At 42.1% G+C, this 23,697-nt stretch overlaps 1 protein-coding gene across 3 annotated transcripts in view; it reads left to right on the top strand.

Annotated features, from left to right (window-relative positions):
- The window catches only part of SHC3 (SHC adaptor protein 3), a 60,666-nt gene that overhangs the window by 4,296 nt on the left and 32,673 nt on the right, over positions 1-23,697 (top strand). For all 3 annotated transcript variants that reach the window (XM_081880467.1, XM_081880468.1, XM_081880466.1), the window contains 2 exons: positions 20,565-20,635; positions 22,616-22,679. In XM_081880467.1, the coding sequence (XP_081736593.1) occupies positions 20,565-20,635; positions 22,616-22,679 (135 nt within the window). The remainder of the gene's footprint in view (positions 1-20,564; positions 20,636-22,615; positions 22,680-23,697) is intronic.

The raw sequence follows: 23,697 nt of genomic DNA, 5'->3' as shown, positions 1-23,697 counted from the left end.
ATAATTTTACAGGTGACATAAAAACTACAAGTACTTTTGGTGGCTCCTTTCAGAAAGATATGAATTTTGCCAAATAGATGGCAAACTCTTATCAACAATAGAAATGGTGAGAATTCAACTCGAGGTTCCGTCCTAATCAACTACGCTTTCATAATTCCTCGCCCGTCTCGTCCGCCATGCTTTATTTATAGACATAATCATAGTAGATTAAAAATGTGGTCATTCTCTAAAAGTTTTTAGTCGCTTTGGTCATATTCCCCTGGCTTTTAAAACATTTTGACAGATAGTTATACTGTTTAGTATTTGATTTTGGATGGTGATGTATGAGAGCTTTATGTTCCTTGCAAAACAATTTAAAGTGGAAAGCTTAAAAATACAAATGTCATTCCCCCATTTTCAAGGATAGATGTATTCATACCAGTGTGGTAACAAGTTAACAATAATATGTTGTTGGCTGAAACAGCATTGTTTCTTTGGCATTAACTGTTAGGAGTCATAGATAGCTTGACTTCAGTTGGTCTGCGAAGTAAATTCCACCAAGGAAATAGAAAATTGATAGAAATTCTAAGAAATGGTGATTACAGGAGTCTTGGCATTGTTGCTGAATATTGTGTGTATGGTTCTTTGGGGGGTGGAGGCTGGAGGCTGGGATTTAAAGGGTGGCAAATGGGAGTAATTAGGCCTTGGACAATCTCAGTAGTTCACATTTATGTTCTGTGAAAGAATGTTATTTGGTAAAGGGAAAATGTGATGTGCAGATGTTCCAGGTATAGAACAAATAAAGAGGGGAAGCTGAGCCTCGTGACCCTTCTAGTTCTCCTTCAAGCCTTTGATTCCATGAAATGATAAAGAGCTTTTACACCGTTGGCTTTCTAATTTCTTGGGGAAAATCTTCCTTCGTTTCCAATATCTACTGATTCATTTCCAGTGTCTGCTAACAGCATCAAAGTCAGCGCTAACAATACAGAGCAAAATGGACCATTTTTTGATAAATGTGTAGTTCGACACACTAGTTCCCGACAATTCAGTGGTAAGAGGAACCAAAGCAATTCTAGAATTTTCTGAGCAGACATTCAAAATTCACTGTGCAATGCAATAGGCTAGTTCATATGGTGTATATCGGGTCCTCCCTTGAAGAAGATACGTATTGCAGTGAGACCTGGAAACCGACACCCTGCGTTGTGGGTGGGTACATTTGGACAGCCACAACACCCGATTGGTAGGTCCCTTGTTGCTGGGTGCAATCTGGCCAATGGGACGCAGTCCAAATGGTTCGAAGGACCTATTTATGCCCATGCACGTGACCCGGAGCTTCCTCTTTCGGCACGTTCATTTGGACCACCTGCCCACCTCTCCCTATTTTTAGGGCTTTGCACTTGACCTTGCTATGCCGTCGTGTGTCGTCTGTCGTTGGGACAGGGGCAGGGCAGGAATTTCCCCCACTTGGCTGATTGGCTGTTGCCATTTGGGTTTCGCCTGCCATGTAGCAAATCCTCACAACTTGTAAGGTTGCGGATAAACTCTGGTTCAGGTGATAGGGATGGGAGAACGCTCTCGCCATCCCTATGTGAAGGGTATTCCGTTAAAGGAATCCAGAGACTCGATGGTTTGGTCAACCACTGTGAGGGGGTTGTGCCCGTGCCTGAGTCCAGGGGGGCATTTGGGTGGCAGAGATAGCCTGTTCCTGGCTTTCCGCTTATCCAGATGTTCACCCTTGACTGACCTATCCTGGAACCCTGGGTCAGCACTACCTGCAAGGCAGGGAGCTAGTTGAACCAGAGCCTATGCAACCAGTCACTTTCTGTAATCAATAAAGTTGTGGCCTAAATTCTGCCAAAAGCCAAAACCAAAATTTGAGTCAAGTGTGAATTTATTTAGGGGGGAGGTTTCTGGGTCTGAACACACAAACAGGGAAAATGGAACAAGAGAAATCCACTCGTGGAATCAACCTTTTAGGCACCTAGTCAATGAAAATGAAAATGCTCATTTGAACATACACCCACATCCCGGTGCTCGTGCAGACCAGATTATACAAGTTGGACGTGCTTTATAACGAAAATGGGGGTTTGCTACCAGTTGTTATGTGTGAGGTTCCCTGTGACTGGACCTGAGCTGCAGTTAAGGCTTTTCTAATCACACATATTGTATGAGACAAATCTTTCTTTTCAATGAAAAATGGATAAAAATTAGCTTGGCATCTTATCTATCTATCTATCTATGTTTGTGTGTGTGTGTGCGTGCGTGCAGCGCGCATGCGTGTGCAGGCACACGCGCACACACACACACACAAAATGCTTTTTTCTGTGGGGTACACAGGGGTACACATATCCCTAAACATTTTGTAAATCTGTGTACTTTTGTCCATTTACTGTGTACTTTTGTCCATTTGAACTATAAAATGGTGATTTTCTTGAGTCAAAATGAGAGTACCCCTAAACATTTTTTTTTAGAAAAAAGCACTGTGTGTGTGTATAACTTCCTGCTTTAGTTCTTTCTTTTAGTGTAAATGATTAGAGATATTTTAAAACAAGTTACCTGCAGATCACTACACAGTTAAGTGAAATCTTGCTGATTTCAGTGGTCCTGGTGTGTCTTCTAAGATGTTTGTGTTTTAATTAAAGAAAAGTGGGATTAAAAAAAAAGCCCTACATCAATCAGTCAACAGACAAAATAAATAATCGCATAACTACATAGGCTTGCAGCCTGAAGCTGGAATATATAATTATTAAGAACCAAGGTTTTAAAAAGCCTGACACATTGTTGAGACATTATACCACTTCTGATGCACGGTATCATGTTGAAGGCAAATTCAAAGGAGAGAGATGCATATTAGCATATATTATGAACCATACTGGAGAAGATGTAGAAATATTACAATACCTGGTTTGCAATGATAATTGTTAGAAATTAGCATCCGGGCTGAGTTTGAACTGAAGCAGAGTATCTCTCATTACCACTATCTCTGATTATGACACACATTTTTTTAATAGTGGCATGAATATGTTAATCGGATGCTAAACATGTATGTTAACCCTACTGAGCATCACTAGAAATGTTCTCTGTGAGTAACGTTACGCACATTAGCAATGACAGAACCGTTGCACAAAACAGAGGCCAAATAATTATCCATTTAAATGGACACATTTTAGGTTGCAAGCAAAACAGCATTTAGGAGAAATTCACACTAAAATGCTGATGAATTTTCATGAAGACTTTAAAAAAAAAAGAAAAGAAATCACAAACTGTTATGGAAATGTGAAGATCTGAAGTTAAGATTGGAAAAATGAGAAACTGAGAAGAACCAAAAGTACGGTAACAGATTTTCCTATCACTACCAGTGACTATAAATTTTCTTTGACTTGCATCTTCTCACAGTCGGTTGGGGAAGATAGTCTTGGCTCACCATAAAAGTTGTTGGACATGAACATGGACTTAATCCTCTGTATTGCTCTGTATTGTGAGATGTAGGTATTGTTGAACCACCCATGGTCACTGTGCTACTAAATTCAATATAGATGTAAGTGGACAATTTCCAAGGAATTTGCGTTTGAAGGGATTGTTAAAAAGGAAGCTGAAAAGAATGGCCAGAGGGCCACATAAAGTCTTCTTCTTTGGCGATCACTTGTGGCCAAGTTAGATTGTCTTCCATGAACATGGTCTTAACAGTAAGTCCGTAAGTGACTGTGGAGGTCAATTCTGGATCCACACGTCCTTCCACAGTGGAGACGTTGGTTTCCAGGAGGGAGTTGGTCATGGTGAGGGTTTGCCAAGCGTGCCTTCCTCTTAGCACATTTCTTGTCCTGAGTTTGTGCTTCTTTAAAGTCCATGACACCTTTGATAAAGGCTGTTCTCCAACTGGAGCGCTTGCAGGCCAGTGTTTCCTAGTTGTCGGTGTTTATATTACGGTACATTTTTAAAGATTTGCATTGAGAGAGTCTTTAAACCTCTTTAAACCAATGCTCTCCATAAAGTATTGGGGATGGGGTTATTCAAAATCATAATAATAAAAGCTCAGGTTGAATGTGTACCTGTGCAGATTAGGAAATGTGCTCTCCAGGAGGGATGATTGAATCAGTCTATTTCAGTTTCTTTTGGTTTCTTAGATCTGAAATTCACTTCTCCACATTTCCATATCAGTTTGCCTATATATATATATATATCTCCACATAAAAATTCATTGGGATTTTAGTGCAATTTTTGCCTAACGTACACATTTTTGCAAAGTAAATTTCCCTTCTTTGTAATGCCTTTTTGTATGCTGTTTTCAGGACTATGTGCATTTTTATGCACACCTTACATTAGTATATGCACTTTTATGTACATTACTTGACTTTAGAAGTATACTGCAACATGCAAGGAAGTGCGACTTTCAATTTATTGTTTATTAACTGTTTTTCAATTTATGTCTTGTTTCAGAAAGCAGGAATTAGGTAGATTCATTTTTAGGTATGAACTGAGTTGAATTTCTCCCCAGCCTTGCTCTGCAGTCCAAGAGGATACCAGCAGAGTCAAGGAAGCTATTATGGGAATGGAGGCTTCCTTCAGAAAATCAATGTATTGCCCAAATCATAGAATCATAGAATTGAAGAGGTGGAAGAAACCCCAAGGGCCATCTAGTCCAACCCCCTTCAATGCAGGAATCTGAATTAGATCACAAACACAAACTTTGGGGAAATTGGCCTAAGCAGACAATAAGGGATGGAGGAGAGAATTTGAGGAACATATTGCTTAAAACATGAAGACCAACATTTTTTAAAAAATAGATAAATGAATAAATACATGAGGGATGGATCTACACACAGGAACCCCCCCCCCATAAATACATCGAAAATTAAATCACCATAATGAAAGAAAAAAACGCTATGGAAAATTGCTTAGATTTTTTTTTGCTCTCCAGCACCATCTGGTGTTGTATGTTTATAATGCATTAGAAACACTGTTTCTTGACTAATGTAATTGAGTAGGGAAGTGTCTAGGTAGGCAGCTGAACCATTGGACAACAAGTGAGTTAAAGCTGTGATAAAGGAGAATAAGGAGATTGCAGAGAATCTGAATGTATTCTTTGTGTCTTTCTTTGCTACAGAAGAAGACAGGGCAGATAACTGATATTTTCAGGAAGAGGCTTGAAGAACTGAGACAAATACTGGTAATAAGAGATGAAGGAATATGCCTTATTGAGAAACTTAAATTTAACAAATCACTGGATCCATATATATCTTGCTCATCTTCTAACAACAACAAAAATGTAGCTTGTCTCTAAGATTGATCTCTGTGCCTGAGGACAGGAAACTGATAAATGTAGTTCCAATTTTTAAAAAGCGAGGTGGCCAAGTTTGCAGAGGACTCGTGATGCCAAACTGTTCAAGGTAGTTAAAACATAACAAAAGGAATCTCTCCAAACTTGGGGAATGGGCATTAAAGTAGCAAATGCAGTTCAGCGAAAGCATGTGTAATGTATTAGGGCAAAAGTTCAAAATTTCCTATATGCTGTTGGGACCTGAGCCTGTGTTGAATTACCAGGAAAGGGATCTCTGGGGTTTGGAGAGTAGCTTAAAGAAGATACAGTGGTACCTCGGGATGCGAACAGGATCCATTCCGGAGCCCCATTCGCATCCTGAAGTGAACGCAACCCGCGTCCGCGCATTTGCGTGGGTCATGTTTTGCCGCTTCCGCGCATGCACATGATGTCATTTTGACCATCTGTGCGTGCACACACAGTGAAACCTGGAAGGAACGCGCTCTGTTACTTCTGGGTCGCCGCAGAGTGCAACCCGAAAATACTTAACTTGAAGGACATTTATCCCGAGGTATGACTGTATCAACCTAGTGAACTGTTGCTGCAAAAAGGGCAAATACAATGTTAGAAAATATTAGAAAAAGGATCAAAAATAAAACAACCAATATTATAATGCCATTACGGTGCAATTACACTTGGAGTACTGTGTCCAGTCTTCTTTACTGGATATCAAAAAGAGACGAACAAGAGCAGTAAAAGGCAGTTAAAAAGATCAAGGGGCTGGAACAATTACCTTATGTCTGTGGAATGCTCTCCCCAGGGAGTCTCGCCTGGCTCCTTCATTACATATCTTTAGGTGCCAGGTGAAAACATTTCTCTACAACCAGGTGTTCAGTTGGTTAACATTCTATAGCTTTTTTAATGTGTTTGGGGAGGGTTTAACGGTTTCTTTTTGTTTTGTTTTGTATTTTGTATTCTCATTTTGTATTTTTCTGTTGTGAACCACCCTGTGATCTTCGGATGAAGGACAGTACAAATTTTACAAATATTTAAAATGATGACGATGATGTTTGGGGCTATGTAGTTTAGAAAAAAGTTGAGCAAGGGGGACCATGATAGAGGTCCATACATACAAGTATGCACAGTGTGGAGAAAATGGACAGAGAAGTGGTTTTCTTCCTCTCTCATCATCATCATTATCATTATCATCATCATCATAGAAGTTAGGGTCACCCAATGAAGTTGAACAGTGGAAGATGTAGAACAGACAAAAGGAAGCACTTCACAGAGAGCAGAGTTAATATGCAATACATTTCCATGTGCTCTTGCACACCAACTTGGTACGCTTTAAAATAGGGATTAGACAGATTCATGGAGAGAAAGGCTATCAGTGGTGACGGTAACAAGATATAGCATCTCCAGCAGGTAGTGTGCTTTAAAATTATAATCACCAAAGGTAAAGGTGAAGGTAAAGGACCCCTGGACGGTTAAATCCAGTCAAATGTGATTATGGGGTTGCCTCCTTGCTGTTTAAGATCTGAAACTTTTTGTACAGCTGTGAGTTTCTTATATTTGTTTGATCTTTTGCTGCTGGTTTCTGTCCTGTGGGTTTCATGGCGGGTTTACTAGGAAATAAGGCAAATTTGCATAGGAAATTGGTCAGTTTGCATCAGAATCAGCAGAGAACACCAGGGAGTGTTCGGCATGTTTATTTTACTTGTATTTGGTAAACAAGGTCAAAAACTTTGAAACTACCAAGCTTGCCTAATAGTGTATTTACAGCTGGCACACATCCGTTGTTACTAAGCAGGGTGTGGGGTGTGGGGTGTGGGTGGGAATCTAGCCCCGCGCATTTTTCAGCAGAAAATTGTCCACCCCACATCGCAGGAAACTGCTACTGCAAAAACAAATAGCAACCTCTGTGTGTGACCAGGCAGAATAATTTAATACAATTGCGCCTATAATTCTTTCCATTCACCCCCAATGTTTCCTCTTGCTGTTTGTGATTAGATTGTAAGCTGCTTGAAGGTGTGTCTTTCTGAAAACAACAATACGATACCTGTTTCTTTGTAAAGCAATTTATAGACTTATGATGCGATTTAAATCATTGTTGCTGTTTCTTTTTGCTAAGGATTTACAGAAATGATAGCTGGGTGATCCTCCAACCAATTTCAGGCAATTTCCAGCATCTCCAATATCCCCTGCACCTCGTTCCATAGGGCTCAGAAGGCTTCCCCACTCTCTAGAGAGGCTTTTCAAGGCTTTGTAAAGAGGGATAGGAATAGTTGTTACTGCAAACCATTTATATGTCACTTCTACACAGATGGTTTTGCAGATTGTCTCTTTGGTTAATTTTTGCTACAGTTCTCATAAGGTAGGTCAATTGGTCCAAGTCTACCCCCAACTTCCTTAAGTGACCTGGACACGAGATCCGAACTACTGTACTTTGAACTGATGCACAAATGAATATTGCACGGGCTTACATCTCTCTTCCCTCGTCTCTTTTACATCGCAACCATTGTCCAATATTATGGTTTTGCTATCACTTATTTATAGTGCATTCTTAAGAAGTGTTTGAAGTGCAGTGCTACACGTTACCGCCTCAGACATCGATCAGGCAATTAATTGCAAACAGTTTTTGTGCTATTTAAAGGAGAGCCTAAAATAACACACACTGACTCATAGCCACGCAGTAGAATTCAAAAATATGTCCTGGTTTCTGAGGGATCTATGCACAGCATATAAAACAATGCATCCTGGTATTTCTGTATGGGAACTTGTCCCCCCCCCCTTGGTATTATCTTGTGGTAGGTGAAGTACAATATTTAAGTACAAATTTGTTTCATTTTTAAAAAATAAAAACACACATCCGTTTCTGCTGCAGCGTTCAGTAAGACCATTTCCTTTCTCTGCTGTGCTAATCAAATCAGTTCTGGTATCCCTTCCTTTAGCTTTGGCTGTTACAGCAATAATTCTTTACTACACATATTGCTTTTTGCATTTTTTCTCTTGGGCCTGTTTTTGCTTCGCTCTTCCAAGGCTTCATCCTGTCCAAGGCTGCCCTGTGATTCCAAGGCTGGATACGGATTTGACGTGGCATCAGTGCTGGGCTGTGCTCTTGAGCTGCCGGACTGTGCTCCCTGGAGCAGTGATCTGAGCAATGACCCAATTAGTTAAAAGCTATATTTATTTAAAAGAACCAAACAGACAAAGGGTTGATCAGAAGCATTGCAAAATGCCAACAAAAAAGAAAAAAAAGCTCTAATGCACTGGGGGAGGCAGGGAATCAAAATGTGTGCACTGTGGGGATTGATTTTTTTTTTTAAAAGAATTCATTTCTGGAATTGAACTCATCCATTAAAGAGTACCATTTGTCCTCCAAGCCCAGTTTACCACAAGCGTTGCCCCTAAATGTCCTTGATAAGCAACAGAGGGGAAATTGTTGCATCAACGTTTGCTGTGCCGAAATGGCTTCTGATGCCATGCAACAAAATCTGATAGTGTTTTGCCAATGTGTTACCTCTTTACTGGGCACCTGTTTTAAAGAGTTTGCAGGTTGTTGGTGCAACTGCATCAGGGCAGGAACGAGGTGTCAGTAACAGATCCAATGGAAAACTAGGAACTGTGGTATTGGGTCCATGGTGAGACCATTGTGACTGGTCCTACGTAGATGTTTCAGTGGTAGAGTGATGTTCATAGCTTTGGGACTCAGCTGTCAGCTGGCAAGTTGATGTGATTAGATGACCTCACAGGAGAAGAGTAAAAGCATATACAGTGGTACCTTGGGTTACAAACGCTTCAGGTTACAAACGCTTCAGGTTACAAATGCTTTGGGTTACAGACTCCACTAACCTGGAAGCAGTACCTTGGGTTACGAACTTTGCCCCAGGATGAGAACGGAAATCATGCGTTGGTGATGCTGCGGCAGCAGGACGCCCCATTAGCGAAAGCGTGCCTCAGGTTAAGAATGGTTTCGGGTTAAGAACGGACCTCTGGAACGAATTAAGTTTGTAACCCGAGGTACCATTGTAGTTTAAGCTATAAGACATTCTTACTTGGTTTTCTGCCTCCCTTCTTCACGTTTTCCATCCTCTCATTCCTGTTCAATGATATATATGTATTTTCCACACGAGTCAATTGTCTCTATATTCGTACGTAATCCTCTTTCCAGTACTTATTTGTTTCTTTTGTCTTACTTTATACAGTGGACGCTCGGGTTGCGAATGTGATCCGTGCGGGAGGCACGTTCGCAACCCGCAGCGCCGCATGTGCGCATGCGTGGGTTGTGATTCAGCACTTATGCGCATGTGCAAAGCGCAATTTAGTGCTTCTGCGCATGCGCTACCACCGAAATCTGGAAGTAACCCGTTCCGGTACTTCCGGGTTTCGGTGGGTCCGTAACTCAAAAAAATGCAACCCAAAGCATTTGTAACCTGAGGTATGACTGTATCTGTTTTTGGTTTGTTTGTTTTTACATTGTATCACAGTACCGAAAACCCTAATATAAACAATTACAAAAAGAACAGTAGACAAAAAATTAATCTAATCTGAAAACATTTCAATGCCGTGTCAGTTGCTGTTTTTCTGAGTTTATAGCCAAAGCATAGCATTCTTGTTGGCTTTTGAACAGTAAAGTACGTAACAATAAACAATTGCTATTCCGTTTTCCAGTTTAATGGGGATTTATGGAGGGAAATTCCTGCCGGATGGTGCTTTATGTTTTTAGAATTTTCCATGCCATCTCTTTTGTTTCCTCCCTGTCTTTTAAAATCCAGGACAGGGCACATATTCAAGTACAGTCTATAATGAGAAATGGCCATTAGAGAGGTATTGATTCATTAGAACAATTTCCAGATGGGAAGCCATGCCAGTTTGTTGCAGCAATGACAACAGTCTTTTGGCACCTTAAAGGCTGACAAATTTATTATGGCATAAGTCTGCACGAGCCAGAGTCCACTCCATCTGATGAACTGGACTCCAGTCCACAAAAGGTTATACCATATTATATACTGTATATATATAGGCTTTTAAGGTGCCACAAAAATCTTCATTGTTTTGTTTCTTACTTTGGTCACTCTTTCATGAGATATTATAGTACTGAACACTATATTAATATTACTTTAATACTGTGAAAGGTAAAGGTACCCCTGACCGTTAGGTCCAGTCGCAGACGGCTCTGGAGTTGCGCTCTCATCTCGCTTTACTGGACGAGGGAGCCGGCGTTTGTCCGCCGACAGCTTCCAGGTCATGTGGCCAGCATGACTAAGCCGCATCTGGCGAAGCAGAGCAGCGCATGGAAACGCCGTTTACCTTCCCGCCGGAGTGGCACCTATTTATCTACTTGCACTTTGATGTGCCTTCGAACTGTTAGGTGAGCAGGAGCAGGGACTGAGCAACGGGAGTTCACCCAGTCACGGGGATTCGAACCGCCAGCCTTCTGACCAGCAAGCCCTAGGCTCTGTGGTTTAGACCACAGCGCCCCCGTATTAAGAACAATATTAAATACTGAATTTCTTCAATTTCACCCTTGCACCTACAATATACACCTTCCGATGTGTTGAATGTAGGAACAGAATAATCATTGTTTATTAGTACTTCAGAGAGTGTTAATAGCGTCCAAAGGAGGCCTGATTCAGGTTGCTTAGTTTTAACCTTTTCCCCTGCAAAATTTCCAATAATAACCTCTGCTTCTGCCTCATCTGTTATTTGCCACATTGAACAAAACATATGACACCTATTTGTGTCCCCTCCACCGCTTCTGGGGCAAATAGCAGCTTTAGGGGAGCACTTTGATTGGAAAAAAACAGTGGGTGGAGGGGATAGTTTAACCCTCTTCTTCCACCTCCACAGTCCCAAGCCTACTCAGACATGTAATTCTATTTTTTTATGTTTACTTAAAAAACTGTTGGTTTTATTTATATGCTGAGTGTTATTAAGTCTTGCTGTTTTTGGTCTTCTAGCTGTTTAATGTGAACCCACACCCCACTCTTGTTTTTCAGTAGCCTAAAGTTTCCAGACGTCCCCATTTCCTGGGGACAGTCCCTGTATTTACAAATTAGTCCCCTGACAAAATCCATCTGTTTAGTAGGAAGTTGAAAAGTGTCTCCGGATTCATTGGAAAAAATCTGGTAACCTTACAGAAGCCACCTTTGGGTTTGCAACCCTGTCTGCGCTCACTGTCTGAGTTCACTATTAGGAGTGATGGATGCACTAACACAATATGTTTGTGCAATAACACGCATTATTAGACTGATTAACTTGTAACATGCAGTTTGATGTACTATAGTGAGCACTATCTATGGCTCAGGAAATGAACAAATATAAACTTTAATGTGCCAACCTTGCTTTTCTTATCTTCTGTCTGATTTGATTTGCTAAAATTTAGCAGCTTGCAGCGAGCCTCCCAGTTTTCATTTAAAGAATTGCTTTTGGCCAAAATATTTTCCCCCCACCTCATAACCTAAAGGACAGTATCTGTTTTGTTCAAGTATTCTCGGCTTGTTTAAAATGAGGTGGCAAAGAAATTGTGAGCTTAATGTGCATCTTGCTTCTGAAAATTGAATTGTAAATGGGTAATGACAGTGAACACAGTCTATGGGTATTTTCAGACACTCTCTGTTTTGCGGTAGAATTCAATCACATACAGTACCAGCAAATTCCAGCTGTGGAATTCCAGCTTATCAGGAGGTATTATGCAACAAACCCACTTCCTAAAAAGATTAGGCTTTTGGCGATAAGGAAAGTGATGGGAAAATGCACTGGAAAATGTTGGATAACACTTGCTCTCTGACCTCTCTGCAAACAAATCATAATAAATGCACAATAAATACCTCACTCCACCCTCCTTCCAGTTAAATCAGAACAAATGCTCGATAAACAGGTCATCTAGAGCAATTGCTGTTTCTTCTCTGAAGATGAAGAGGGCTTCCATAGGGATTTGAGATATTGCAAATAAGTTATTGGCAGCAATATTTTTTTTAAAAAAATATTTATTGAATCCCCAGCTTGGAAGGGTGAATCCAGATTAAAGAGGAAAAGGTGGAATTTGGGCGGGCATTTTGAAGTCAATGGCATCATATGGACATTGCAAAAACATGCATGCCTGATGAACACTCATCCCGCAAGGAAACCTGTAGGACTTCTCACTTCATTTATTATTATTATTTTATTTATGATTTTCAGTTTTATACATCTCAATAATTTTACAATCATTTTAACATTTCAAAACTCAACTTTCCCCTCTCTCTGTGGTTCCTTAAATTTGTTTTTTATATTTTCTGCATATTCCAAATTGACTTAAGTTACTCATTTTTTCATCTACTTTAAATATACTCTTATAAAACTGCAGGTTATTACCTGCCAATGTTCTTATCTATTTACAATTTAATTGTAGATATTCCGTAAACCATTTCCATTCTTTTATAAAAAGTTTGTTGATTTCTTATTTTTCTGGTACGTTTCACCATTTCTGCATATTTCAGAAGTTCTTGTATCCCTTCTTCTTCTTCTTCTTCTTCTTCTTCTTCTTCTTCTTCTTCTTCTTCTTCTTCTTCTTTCTATTTTTGGGCAAGTAACATTCTACAGCGACTACAGAGGACTTCCCACTTCAGTTTAGTAAATCAATAAGTCAAGGCAACCCTATCAGAACGAGACTGCTCTGTGTGACCTAGGAAGTTCACAGTATATGCTGAGAATGCTCTTAGTAGAAGAAGGGCAAGAAGGCAACTAAATTTCTCCCCTCCACAGAGCTAGGGAACTGGTGAGAAGCTGCAGTGAGCGTCCAAGGTGGATATGGATTTGAGACTTTTTATCACAGAGCTCTTGATTTTATATTTCTTAAATGGCAGATTAATAGTACAGTTTCCTTTACAAAGCAAATGCATAGCCCACCAGCTATTCTGTTAACTATTAAAGGAATTTAATGCCTTTCTCTTGTTCGTCATCCACACCCTCCTGAGATTGAAGAATTAGATTAAATTACAGCCTTAAATCTCTATGACTGCTTGTCATTCTCCGGTGCTCAAATCTCACCCATTAGAACGTAATTCAGATATGGGAACTGCATATTAAGAGATCTTCTTTCACACATGAATATATCTGAAAACACACATATTCATATCTTTCCCTCATGTGCAATTAACACCCTGGATATTTTTTTTAATGAAGCCATTTTTGTGTTATCACATTGCTGTACAAGTAATCAGTTCAACATGAATAAATCTTGGCAAGTTTTCGAAGGAAGGCTCCTCTTTTCCAGCTAAAACTATTACAATGCGACGCTGAGACAGATTGTATGCAGACAGCCATGAATTCAAATCTCCCTAAGTAAGAAATTTCTAATTTTGCAGGCCTATTTTTAGAATAGTTAATAGAGGGCTGGCTGTCAACCAGCGTTTTCAGGGATTTTCTGTGCCAGGATTAAATGCAGATGACTTTTTTGCTCGCATCATCAAAATGTATACCTCTGACCAGACGTTGCGTAGAATCTCAAGGGTATGGGGTATTACATTTTTGTTCATGAAATATTTCTAAGGTCACATTGCAGCACCTTTATTTTTTATACTTCATTTAAACTGCCATTTCAGCATCTTCTGGGTGGGTGATAGGGACCGGGGGACTCTTAGCAAAGGTTATATGGGTAATATTTAAGATTAATTGCAGGGGGGAAAGTGGCCGAGAAGTTCCTGACCCATTCCTGAGTCCTGTTTCTGTTTGCTGGCCTTCTAGCAGTTGTAATTTATGCAATGTCAGGTGGCTGTCCCTTTCTTTTATATCGTTGCGATTTGAGACCCCCTCCCAGCACCCCCCAAAAATGAAACACAGGATTTTAGTTTAAGTTACTGGGCAAAATTTAGGCCACAACTTTATTGAATACAGAATGTGAGTGGTATTGGCTTAGGCATTGGAATCATCCAAACTATATCAGATTCCCACCCACATCGCGGGGAATCTGATAAAAGGGTGAAACACCGCCAGAGGGAGCGCCGCCAGAGAGTTCCCCCCCCCCCGGTGCCCCTGTGGGGTCCTGGTATGGCCCTAGCCCCTTAGGCCAACCCCTGTATTCCTTTAATGGAATACTCTTGAGCTTGGAGGGACAGGTGATGGCCGCACCTCCCCTCCCCCACCATTGCTGATCCTAACCGCCAAACCTTACAAAGCTGTGACGATTGCTATGGTGGTAGGCGAAAACCAAATGGTCCTGCCAATTTGCCAGATGGAAAAATTCCTCCCAGGCCCCCATTACAAAACAGGCAGCGAACAAGTCCATAGCAACGCCAGACGGACCTAAATAAAGGGTGGGTGGGCGGGGGGGGGGTCTGCTTTGTTGTTGTTGTTCAGTCGTTTAGTCGTGTCTGACTCTTCGTGATCCCATGGACCAGAGCACACCAGGCACTCCTGTCTTCCGCTGCCTTCTGCAGTTTGGTCAAACTCATGCTGGTAGCTTCGAGAACACTGTCCAACCATCTCGTCCTCTGTTGTCCCCTTCTCCTTGTGCCCTCCATCTTTCCCAACATCAGGGTCTTTTCCAGGGAGTCTTCTCTTCTCATGAGGTGGCCAAAGTATTGGAGCCTCAGCTTCACGATCTGTCCTTCCAGTGAGCACTCAGGGCTGATTTCCTTCAGAATGTATAGGTTTGATCTTCTTGCAGTCCATGGGACTCTCAAGCGTCTCCTCCAGCACCATAATTCAAAAGCATCAGTTCTTTGGCGATCAACCTTCTTTATGGTCCAGCTCTCACTTCCATACATCACTACTGGGAAAACCATAGCTTTTACTATATGGACCTTTGTTGGCAAGGTGATGTCTCTGCTTTTTAAGATGCTGTCTAGGTTTGTCATTGCTTTTCTCCCAAGAAGCAGGTGTCTTTTAATTTTGTGACTGCTGTCACCATCTGCAGTGATCGTGGAGCCCAAGAAAGTATAATCTCTCACTGCCTCCATTTCTTCCCCTTCTATTTGCCAGGAGGTGATGGGACCAGTGGCCATGATCTTCGTTTTTTTGATGTTGAGCTTCAGACCATATTTTGCACTCTCCTCTTTCACCCTCATTAAAAGGGTCCACTGCACGAAGGCAAAGAAAACCAGCATACTACACACAGGCCTTAAATATTGTTTTGTCATCCCCCAAGCCAAGGGTCCAAGTGACCGTGAAATGACCAACCAGACTGGAGCAGGGCATAGCTTAGACGGGGGTGCTTAGAGATCCGATCACAATGCGCTCCCTCCTTTAAGAGGAACTGATATCTCATCCACATTGGTGGGTGATTGATTAGGGGTTGCAGTTCATTGGCTTGATCTGCCCAGCCCCCGCTGCAAATTTATCTGGCCTCTAAGGTAAGGTTACCAGATTTTTTCCAATGAATCCGGGGACACTTAAAATAAATAAATAAATAAATAAATAAATAAATAAATAAATAAATATGGAGATGGCGATGGCAGAGGGACAGCTGCCACCTTGACCTCAACCACCATGTTCCCCCTTCCTCCAAGGCTTCTATCTCCTTTCTCCATGAGCCTGTTGGCTTTCGGTGGTGGTGGTGGGGTGCCTCCAGCCTGCCACTATTTTGCGGGATTCATGTGCAAACTGGAATTTTAAGTTTGCGTACTTAAAGTGAATTAAAGAACTCTGTCAATCTAGCACAACAAATCCACTTAAAAACACACACACAATCAGACTTATTGTAGTTTGGAAAGTGACTGGGAAATTCATTGAAAACTGTGGGATGGACAAATGACTAACAGGAAGAGTTTAAACTAAGGTTACCAGATTTTTTTCAATGAATCTGGGGACACTTTAATTAATTAATTAATTAATTAATTAAGGGCATACTACATGTTCGGGACATTGATGCTGCAGCGATGGCAGTGGCAGAGGGGCGGCCGCCGCCTTGACCTCAATAGCCACATTTCCCCTTCCTCCTAGGCTTCTATCTCATTTCTCCATGAGCCTGTTGGCTTTCGGTGGTGGTGGTGGGGTGCCTCCAGCCTGCCACTATTTTGCGGGATTCATGTGCAAACTGGAATTTTAAGTTTGCGTACTTAAAGTGAATTAAAGAACTCTGTCAATCTAGCACAACAAATCCACTTAAAAACACACACACAATCAGACTTATTGTAGTTTGGAAAGTGACTGGGAAATTCATTGAAAACTGTGGGATGGACAAATGACTAACAGGAAGAGTTTAAACTAAGGTTACCAGATTTTTTTCAATGAATCTGGGGACACTTTAATTAATTAATTAATTAATTAATTAAGGGCATACTACATGTTTGGGACATTGATGCTGCAGCGATGGCGGTGGCAGAGGTGCGGCCGCCGCCTTGACCTCAATAGCCACATTTCCCCTTCCTCCTAGGCTTCTATCTCCTTTCTCCATGAGCCTGGGCAGCCCCTGAGTTGTTGGTTCTTCAGTGTGTGTGTGGGGGGGGGGGGGAAGCAGTGCGCGGTGGATCAGGCATGGAAGGCGGAGAAGGAGGGCCGAGAGCAGCAGTGGTGGTGGTGGCAGCGGCGAGGCTTGGGCAGCGCAATGCCTCCCTTCCCATCGGAGCAGCCCCAAGCCCATTCCTACTCCTACGCTAGTAGGAGTTGGGAGGCTGCTCTGATAGGCAGCATGAAGCCTCCCTTCACAGCTTAGTTGTTGGGGTCGGGGAAGGTGGAGGCAGCCCAGAAGCTGCATCTTTGAGCCCCTGCCCCACCATCATATGGGGACTTCCGAGCAGCTCCTGAAGCCAGCCAGAGCCAACTGCTCCAGGCTGCTGAGACTGCCGCTGCTGTGTTTCCCGGGGACATTAGATGAAATCCGGGGACATTCTGGGGATGGAATTTGTCTGGGGACTTATTCGCAAATCCGGGGACTGTCCCCAGGAAACGGGGATGTCTGGTAACCCTACTCCAAGGACCAAACAATTTTGGCAGTAGCAGCTAAAAACAGGGTAGGAGTGGGCAGGTGGGACTTAAGTAGATACTGCACTGGTTGGGCAGAATCTGGTGCCTTGGTAGGGGTGCAAATTGCCCTCTTCCTGACCAGTGAGTGAGTGATACTCCTCCTGACCAGTGAGTGAGTGATACTCCTCCTTCCCAAATGGATCAGCTGAAGATGGAGGACTGTCTGTCTGCCTGCCTCTCTCTCTCTCTCTCTCTCTCTCTCTCTCTCTCTCTCTCTCTCTCTGTGTGTGTGTGTGTTCTCTGTGTGTTTGTGCATGCAGGAATGTGTGTGAAAGAGTTGGGTGGTCTCAGCCCTGCATTACACTACCTCCTGTGTAGATCTGCTGCGTAGCATTTTACAGGGCCAAGCGGTGAAGGGTGTGTTTAGAGAGTTCAAAACTCCAACTGCATGTGATGGAGGTAGATCTGTGTTCTGTGCATACGGCAGGATCTGCAGTCACATTTCTACCACAAAAGGTCAAGCGGGATGCTGATTCTCCACGGTTGCTTCTAAGTGCCCAGAAGCTAGTGCTTTCCTCGCTGGCTTCTTGGTGCCACAGTGAAATATATTCGGAGTCTTGTAGTGATTTCACGCTCTTCATTGCAGCTTGTAAAACAGTGATTGAATTGCCCCCCAAACCTCAGGTTTTTATATACATGTGGTACCTCAGGTTACATACGCTTCGGGTTACAGACGCTTCAGGTTACAGATCCGCTAACCCAGAAATATTACCTCGGGTTAAGAACTTTGCTTCAGGATGAGAACAGAAATCGTGCTCCGGTGGCGTGGTGGCAGCAGGAGGCCCCATTAGGTAAAGTGGTGCTTCAGGTTAAGAACAGTTCCAGGTTAAGTACAGACCTCCGGGACGAATTAAGTACTTAACCCGAAATACCACTGTACATTATTTACACAATGAGTCACATCTGATTGGCTGATTCTGCTTCCCTCCTGGAGCCTGATTGGTCTTTTCCTCCAGGCCAATCAGTTGTTGCATTCTAGGATCCTACTTGCCTATTGTTCTAGGATCTAGGTTTAGTATAACACACAGTGATCTTGGAGGAGAGAGAAGCTGTGAGGAGGGACGCTGCAGAGGGGTGTTGAGCTCCTCACCTCTGTGCCTCCTCTGCTTTAACAATCCAATTCCCAGCTCTCTACTTACTTGAGTTCTTGCTTAACCAGATTTGGGTGAATCTGGGTGACACTCATTATTTATAGTCTGAGCCTAATGCAGGCATAGCGTGTGAAAAGTGTTGAGATCCACTGCATCAACAGCTTTCAGTGGGGCTGGTGTCCACCCTCAGTTACTTTTCATTGAGTATCTGGTGTAAAGTTGGAAATGAACCCTGAAGGAAAGTGGGGAATCCAAGGACTCCTTAGGAACCTAGAACACCATGGAGTGAGCCAGAGGTTTCTAGCATGTCTTATGCAAACAGCAAAAGAACAGTTGTGTTGTGTATTGAAGTTCTCACCCTGGGTCAGCAGGGGGATACTGTAGATAGTTTTCACTCAGGTCCACATATGCAAACAAGGAATTGAAAGTGACATTCAGTGATTGGATAGTTACAGAAAGTTGTTACTGTTGCCTTGTAGTTGAGCTCTATACAGTAGTACCTCGGGTTACATACGCTTCAGGTTACAGACTCCGCTAACCCAGAAATAGTACCTTGCTTTAGGATGAGAACAGAAATTGTGCTCCAGCGGCACGGTGGCAGCAGGAGGCCCCATTAGCTAAAGTGGTGCTTCAGGTGAAGAACAGTTTCAGGTTAAGAATGGACCTCCGGAACGAATTAAGTACTTAACCCGAGGTACCACTGTATAAGTAGGTTGGCTGAACCCTTCAGCCCAGTTCTGTTCTGGCCTGTGAATAAACAACAGCTGTTTGAAGAATTACTGCGTCGTCTGATATGTTCACCCACAACTTAACAAGTTCCATTGTCTCACTGGTTTAAAGCTGACAAAAAATCCAGAGGTAGCATTATTATCAATTTACGATGGGTGGAAGGTTCACAGGCTATGAAGGACTTGCTCACAAATTTATTGGCAGCTGCACAGATTATTATAGCCAGGAAGTGGAAGGGGCAAGCAGAATATAAAATGGAAGAATGGTATAAAGAGGTGTGGGATATAGCTATTAATGATAAATTAACGTGTGCCATTAAGGTAAGATGGGGAATATGCAGGAGAAATTATTCTGAGGAGATATGGAGGGTGTTTAAATAATTTGTACACTGCAAGAGGTATGGAATTTTTGGGAGGTAGGATAGTTACAATGGAATGGTCTTGGTGGTGGGGTGCACATTTTTATTCTTATTTATTTAGGATTACTACTTTGACGCGGGTGGCGCTGTGGGTAAAACCTCAGCGCCTAGGACTTGCCGATCATCAGGTCAGCGGTTCGAATCCCCGTGGCGGGGTGCGCTCCCGTTGCTCGGTCCCAGTGCCTGCCAACCTAGCAGTTCGAAAGCACCCCAGGGTGCAAGTAGATAAATAGGAACCACTTACTAGCGGGAAGGTAAACGGCGTTTCTGTGTGCTGCGCTGGCTCGCCAGAAGCAGCTTGTCACGCTGGCCACGTGACCTGGAAGTGTCTTCAGACAGCGCTGGCCCCCAGCCTCTTAAGCGAGATGGGCACACAACCCCAGAGTCGGACACGACTGGCCCGTATGGGCAGGGGTACCTTTACCTTAACTAATTTGTCCAAAAAGCAAAAAGCACATCACTAAAAAAATCAAAGAACAGATCCATTGTCAAAAGCTGTTCCTTTTGAAAATGATTCCCCTGCACAAATAAATTGACCCAGTTGCTCACTCTTCTTCACCCCTCCAAAGAGATGTTTTGCTTTTTGTAAATCACACAACTTGATCTCACTGTGTCAAGTGTGGAAGGGCTTCGCTTGTCCATTAACAGCCGTGCATCCATGTAAGAATCTGGTGGGTGGGAACAGTTTCTGTGTCAATAAAGGGCTGTGATTATCTTCCCTTCTATTATTATTGTTGTTGTTGTTGTTGTTAAATTTTAATATTGTTCATTTTGTGTGGAATTTTATACTATAAAGGTAAAGGTAAAGGGACCCCTGACGATTAGGTCCATTCGTGACTGACTCTGGAGTTGCGGCTCTCATCTCGCTTTATTGGCCAAGGGAGCCGGCGTACAGCTTCTGGGTCATACTGTACTTTTGTTTTATCAGTTTGAGTGGGGACTCTTGTTTGATGAAAATGAGACATACAGTATAAGAACATGCATAAATAAAGCTACATAAATTCCTATGCGTGCTCCATTCTCCATCTGTTTGTGTGCACTTGTGGGAGGAAATGATTTGTGCTTTTATTTTGCATTTTAAAATGCCTGTTATAAATTCCTTTCCCACTTATGCTTATTTACCATTTTCTTCTCCTTCCCGCAGTACTTGGGATGTATAGAGGTCTTGCGTTCCATGAGATCCCTTGACTTCAATACTAGAACACAGATTACAAGGTAATATGAGATGATGCACTGCAAATACTTTTCCACATCTATCTTTTGAACTACCTTGCATAAGTACGTACCATCTGAAGAAGAACAAAAGCAGAAAAGAATCCTCACAGAACTCTAGCCCAATGGTTGCCATTAATCTGATGGGAATTAATTTTATAGTGAAATTATTTTAGAATGTTTTATCATTTTACTGCTGTTAGCTGCTCTGAGCCTGGCTTCGGCTGGGGAGGGTGGGATATAAATAAATTATTATTATTATTATTATTATTATTATTATTATTATTATTATTATTACAGATAGGTAGCCGTGTTGGTCTGCCATAGTCAAAACAAAACAAATTCCTTCCAGTAGCACCTTAAAGACCAACTAAGTCAGTTCTTGGTATGAGCTTTTGTGTGCATGCACACTTCTTCAGATACACTGAAACAGAAGTTTCCAGACCCTTCTATATAGTGAGAAGGTGGGGAGGGGTATTACTCAGAAGGGTGGTGGGAATGGGTGATTGGCAGATAGCTGTGATGAGCCTGTTGACGACTCTTAATGACTGCAATAGGTCTTACAGGAAAAAGCAAGGGGTGAAAAGGTGAAAAATGGCTTTGTCATGTATAATGAGATAAGAATCCAAGGTCTTTGTTCAGACCAGGTTTTTCCATGGTTTTGAGTTTGGTGATAAGTTGTAATTCAGCAGCTTCTCTTTCCAGTCTATTTCTGAAATTCCTTTGTAGTAAAACAGCTACTTTGAGATCTTGTATAGAATGTCCTGGGAGATTGAAATGTTCTCCTACTGGTTTCTCTGTCTTGTGATTCCTGATGTCCGATTTATGTCCGTTTATTCTTTGGTATTCTTACGCCAAAGAATAAACGGACATAAATCGGACATCAGGAATCACAAGACAGAGAAACCAGTAGGAGAACATTTCAATCTCCCAGGACATTCTATACAAGATCTCAAAGTAGCTGTTTTACTACAAAGGAATTTCAGAAATAGACTGGAAAGAGAAGCTGCTGAATTACAACTTATCACCAAACTCAAAACCATGGAAAAACCTGGTCTGAACAAAGACCTTGGATTCTTATCTCATTATACATGACAAAGCCATTTTTCACCTTTTCACCCCTTGCTTTTTCCTGTAAGACCTATTGCAGTCGTTAAGAGTCGTCAACAGGCTCATCACAGCTATCTGCCAATCACCCATTCCCACCACCCTTCTGAGTAATACCCCTCCCCACCTTCTCACTATATAGAAGGGTCTGGAAACTTCTGTTTCAGTGTATCTGAAGAAGTGTGCATGCACACGAAAGCTCATACCAAGAACTGACTTAGTTGGTCTTTAAGGTGCTACTGGAAGGAATTTGTTTTGTTTTGATTATTATTATTATTAGTGTTTATTTTCCTTATTCACACCTGAATAAAAGCAGAGCATTCCTGTGGGCTGGGCAGGGGCTGCCTCTTATGGTTCTATCACCTGAGGTAACTGCTTCACTCTGCCTCAACTGTGGGTTAGCTCTGAATATGCTAAAACTTCACAATTCCCTAAGAAAATTAGCAAGATTGGTTGCCCTCCTTTTCTTACTTTTTTTTAAAAAAAATATTTTTTATTAAGGATTTTCTTGTTTTACAGAAGTGTAGTGCCTCGTTTTTTTTTTTCCTTCTTCTTCCATGTAACATTTTTACAAATCCGTTTCATTTGTTGAGGCATTAGGGGGAGAAGAAAACAGAAAGAAAAAAGAAAGGGGGGGTGGGGAGAGGGAGGATGGATGGGGGTGGGGTCGGGTAACATGCTCGATACAGCCTATGAGACCATCAAATAGTGTAATATTTCAAATGCAAACTGGTTTGCTATGAGCATCGGAGTGCTTTAGTCCATATGCAGACTTTCCAGTAGATCATTACTTGAATGCCATCATGAGAAACCAAACTGTATGCTTCTGGCACCATGAAACCATTTGCTACCCAATGTTCTTTTCTGTCTCTCCAGGGAAGCGATCAGCCTTGTTTGCGATGCTGTGCCGGCAGCCAAAGGAGCCTTTAAAAAAAGAAAGGTATTTGCCTTGTGTCTTTTTGGTCAACGTGATCATATTCTCTCATCTTGGGACCAAACGGGATGCGACATTAAGTCCATGTATGCATTTTACACGTACAATTTTTTTCCTTTGAATTGCTGCCATGGGAGGAACTGAGCAGTATTGTGCCCATGGCAAAGGCAGTTAATCCTTTACTTGTGTACCAAAATCACAACACACGTGCACATACAAATAGTGACACTCCTACTGAGGTCAACAGAGATTCTTCCACTGGCACTTTCCTAAATAACGTATTTGAGTGAGATACATTAACAGTGGGTAGGGGGGAGCCACTGGGGCGACTGCTCTGGGTGCAAAAATTTTTGTGGGAATGTTCAGGGTGGCAGGAGAGGATACATTGTTTATTAATATCCTTCCTAACTTGCACTATCAAGTTCCTTCATGTAGCAGAGTTACATTCCCCTTTCTTACATGCACAGCAGATAGCTTGTAGCAGGCTCGTGTGAGCCTCTTACTATTACAGTGGTACCTCGGGTTACATACGCTTCAGGTTACATACGCTACAGGTTACAGACTCCACTAACCCAGAAATAGTACCTCGGGTTATGAACTTTGCTTCAGGATGAGAACAGAAATCGTGCTCCGGCGGCACGGCAGCAGCAGGAGGCCCCATTAGCTAAAGTGGTGCTTCAGGTTAAGAACAGTTTCAGGTTAAGAACAGATCTCCGGAACGAATTAAGTACTTAACCTGAGGTACTACTGTATACAATTCAGTCTGACTCAGATTGAATTGTAAATTCCTGGTAAATTCCCTTTTAAAGAATAAAGACACGGCAATCTTATTCAAAGTCAATAAAAGAAGTTTACTCACATCAGTTCACAGTTGGATTCCTGAAGGCAGACTTAGTTACAAACATGTACATGTGGATCTACCCCACATGGGGGATAATCCCAGTGCTTCTGCTAACTGGCAGCTAGCAGAGCATTCCTAGCTGAGCAGCTGGTCAAACGAAGAAGGAAGTGAAAGAGAGAGAGA

This window comes from Podarcis erhardii (assembly GCF_964252035.2).
Source record: "Podarcis erhardii genome assembly, chromosome: 11".
In the NCBI taxonomy this organism is placed as follows: domain Eukaryota; kingdom Metazoa; phylum Chordata; class Lepidosauria; order Squamata; family Lacertidae; genus Podarcis; species Podarcis erhardii.
This window is presented reverse-complemented; position numbering and strand designations above follow the sequence as displayed.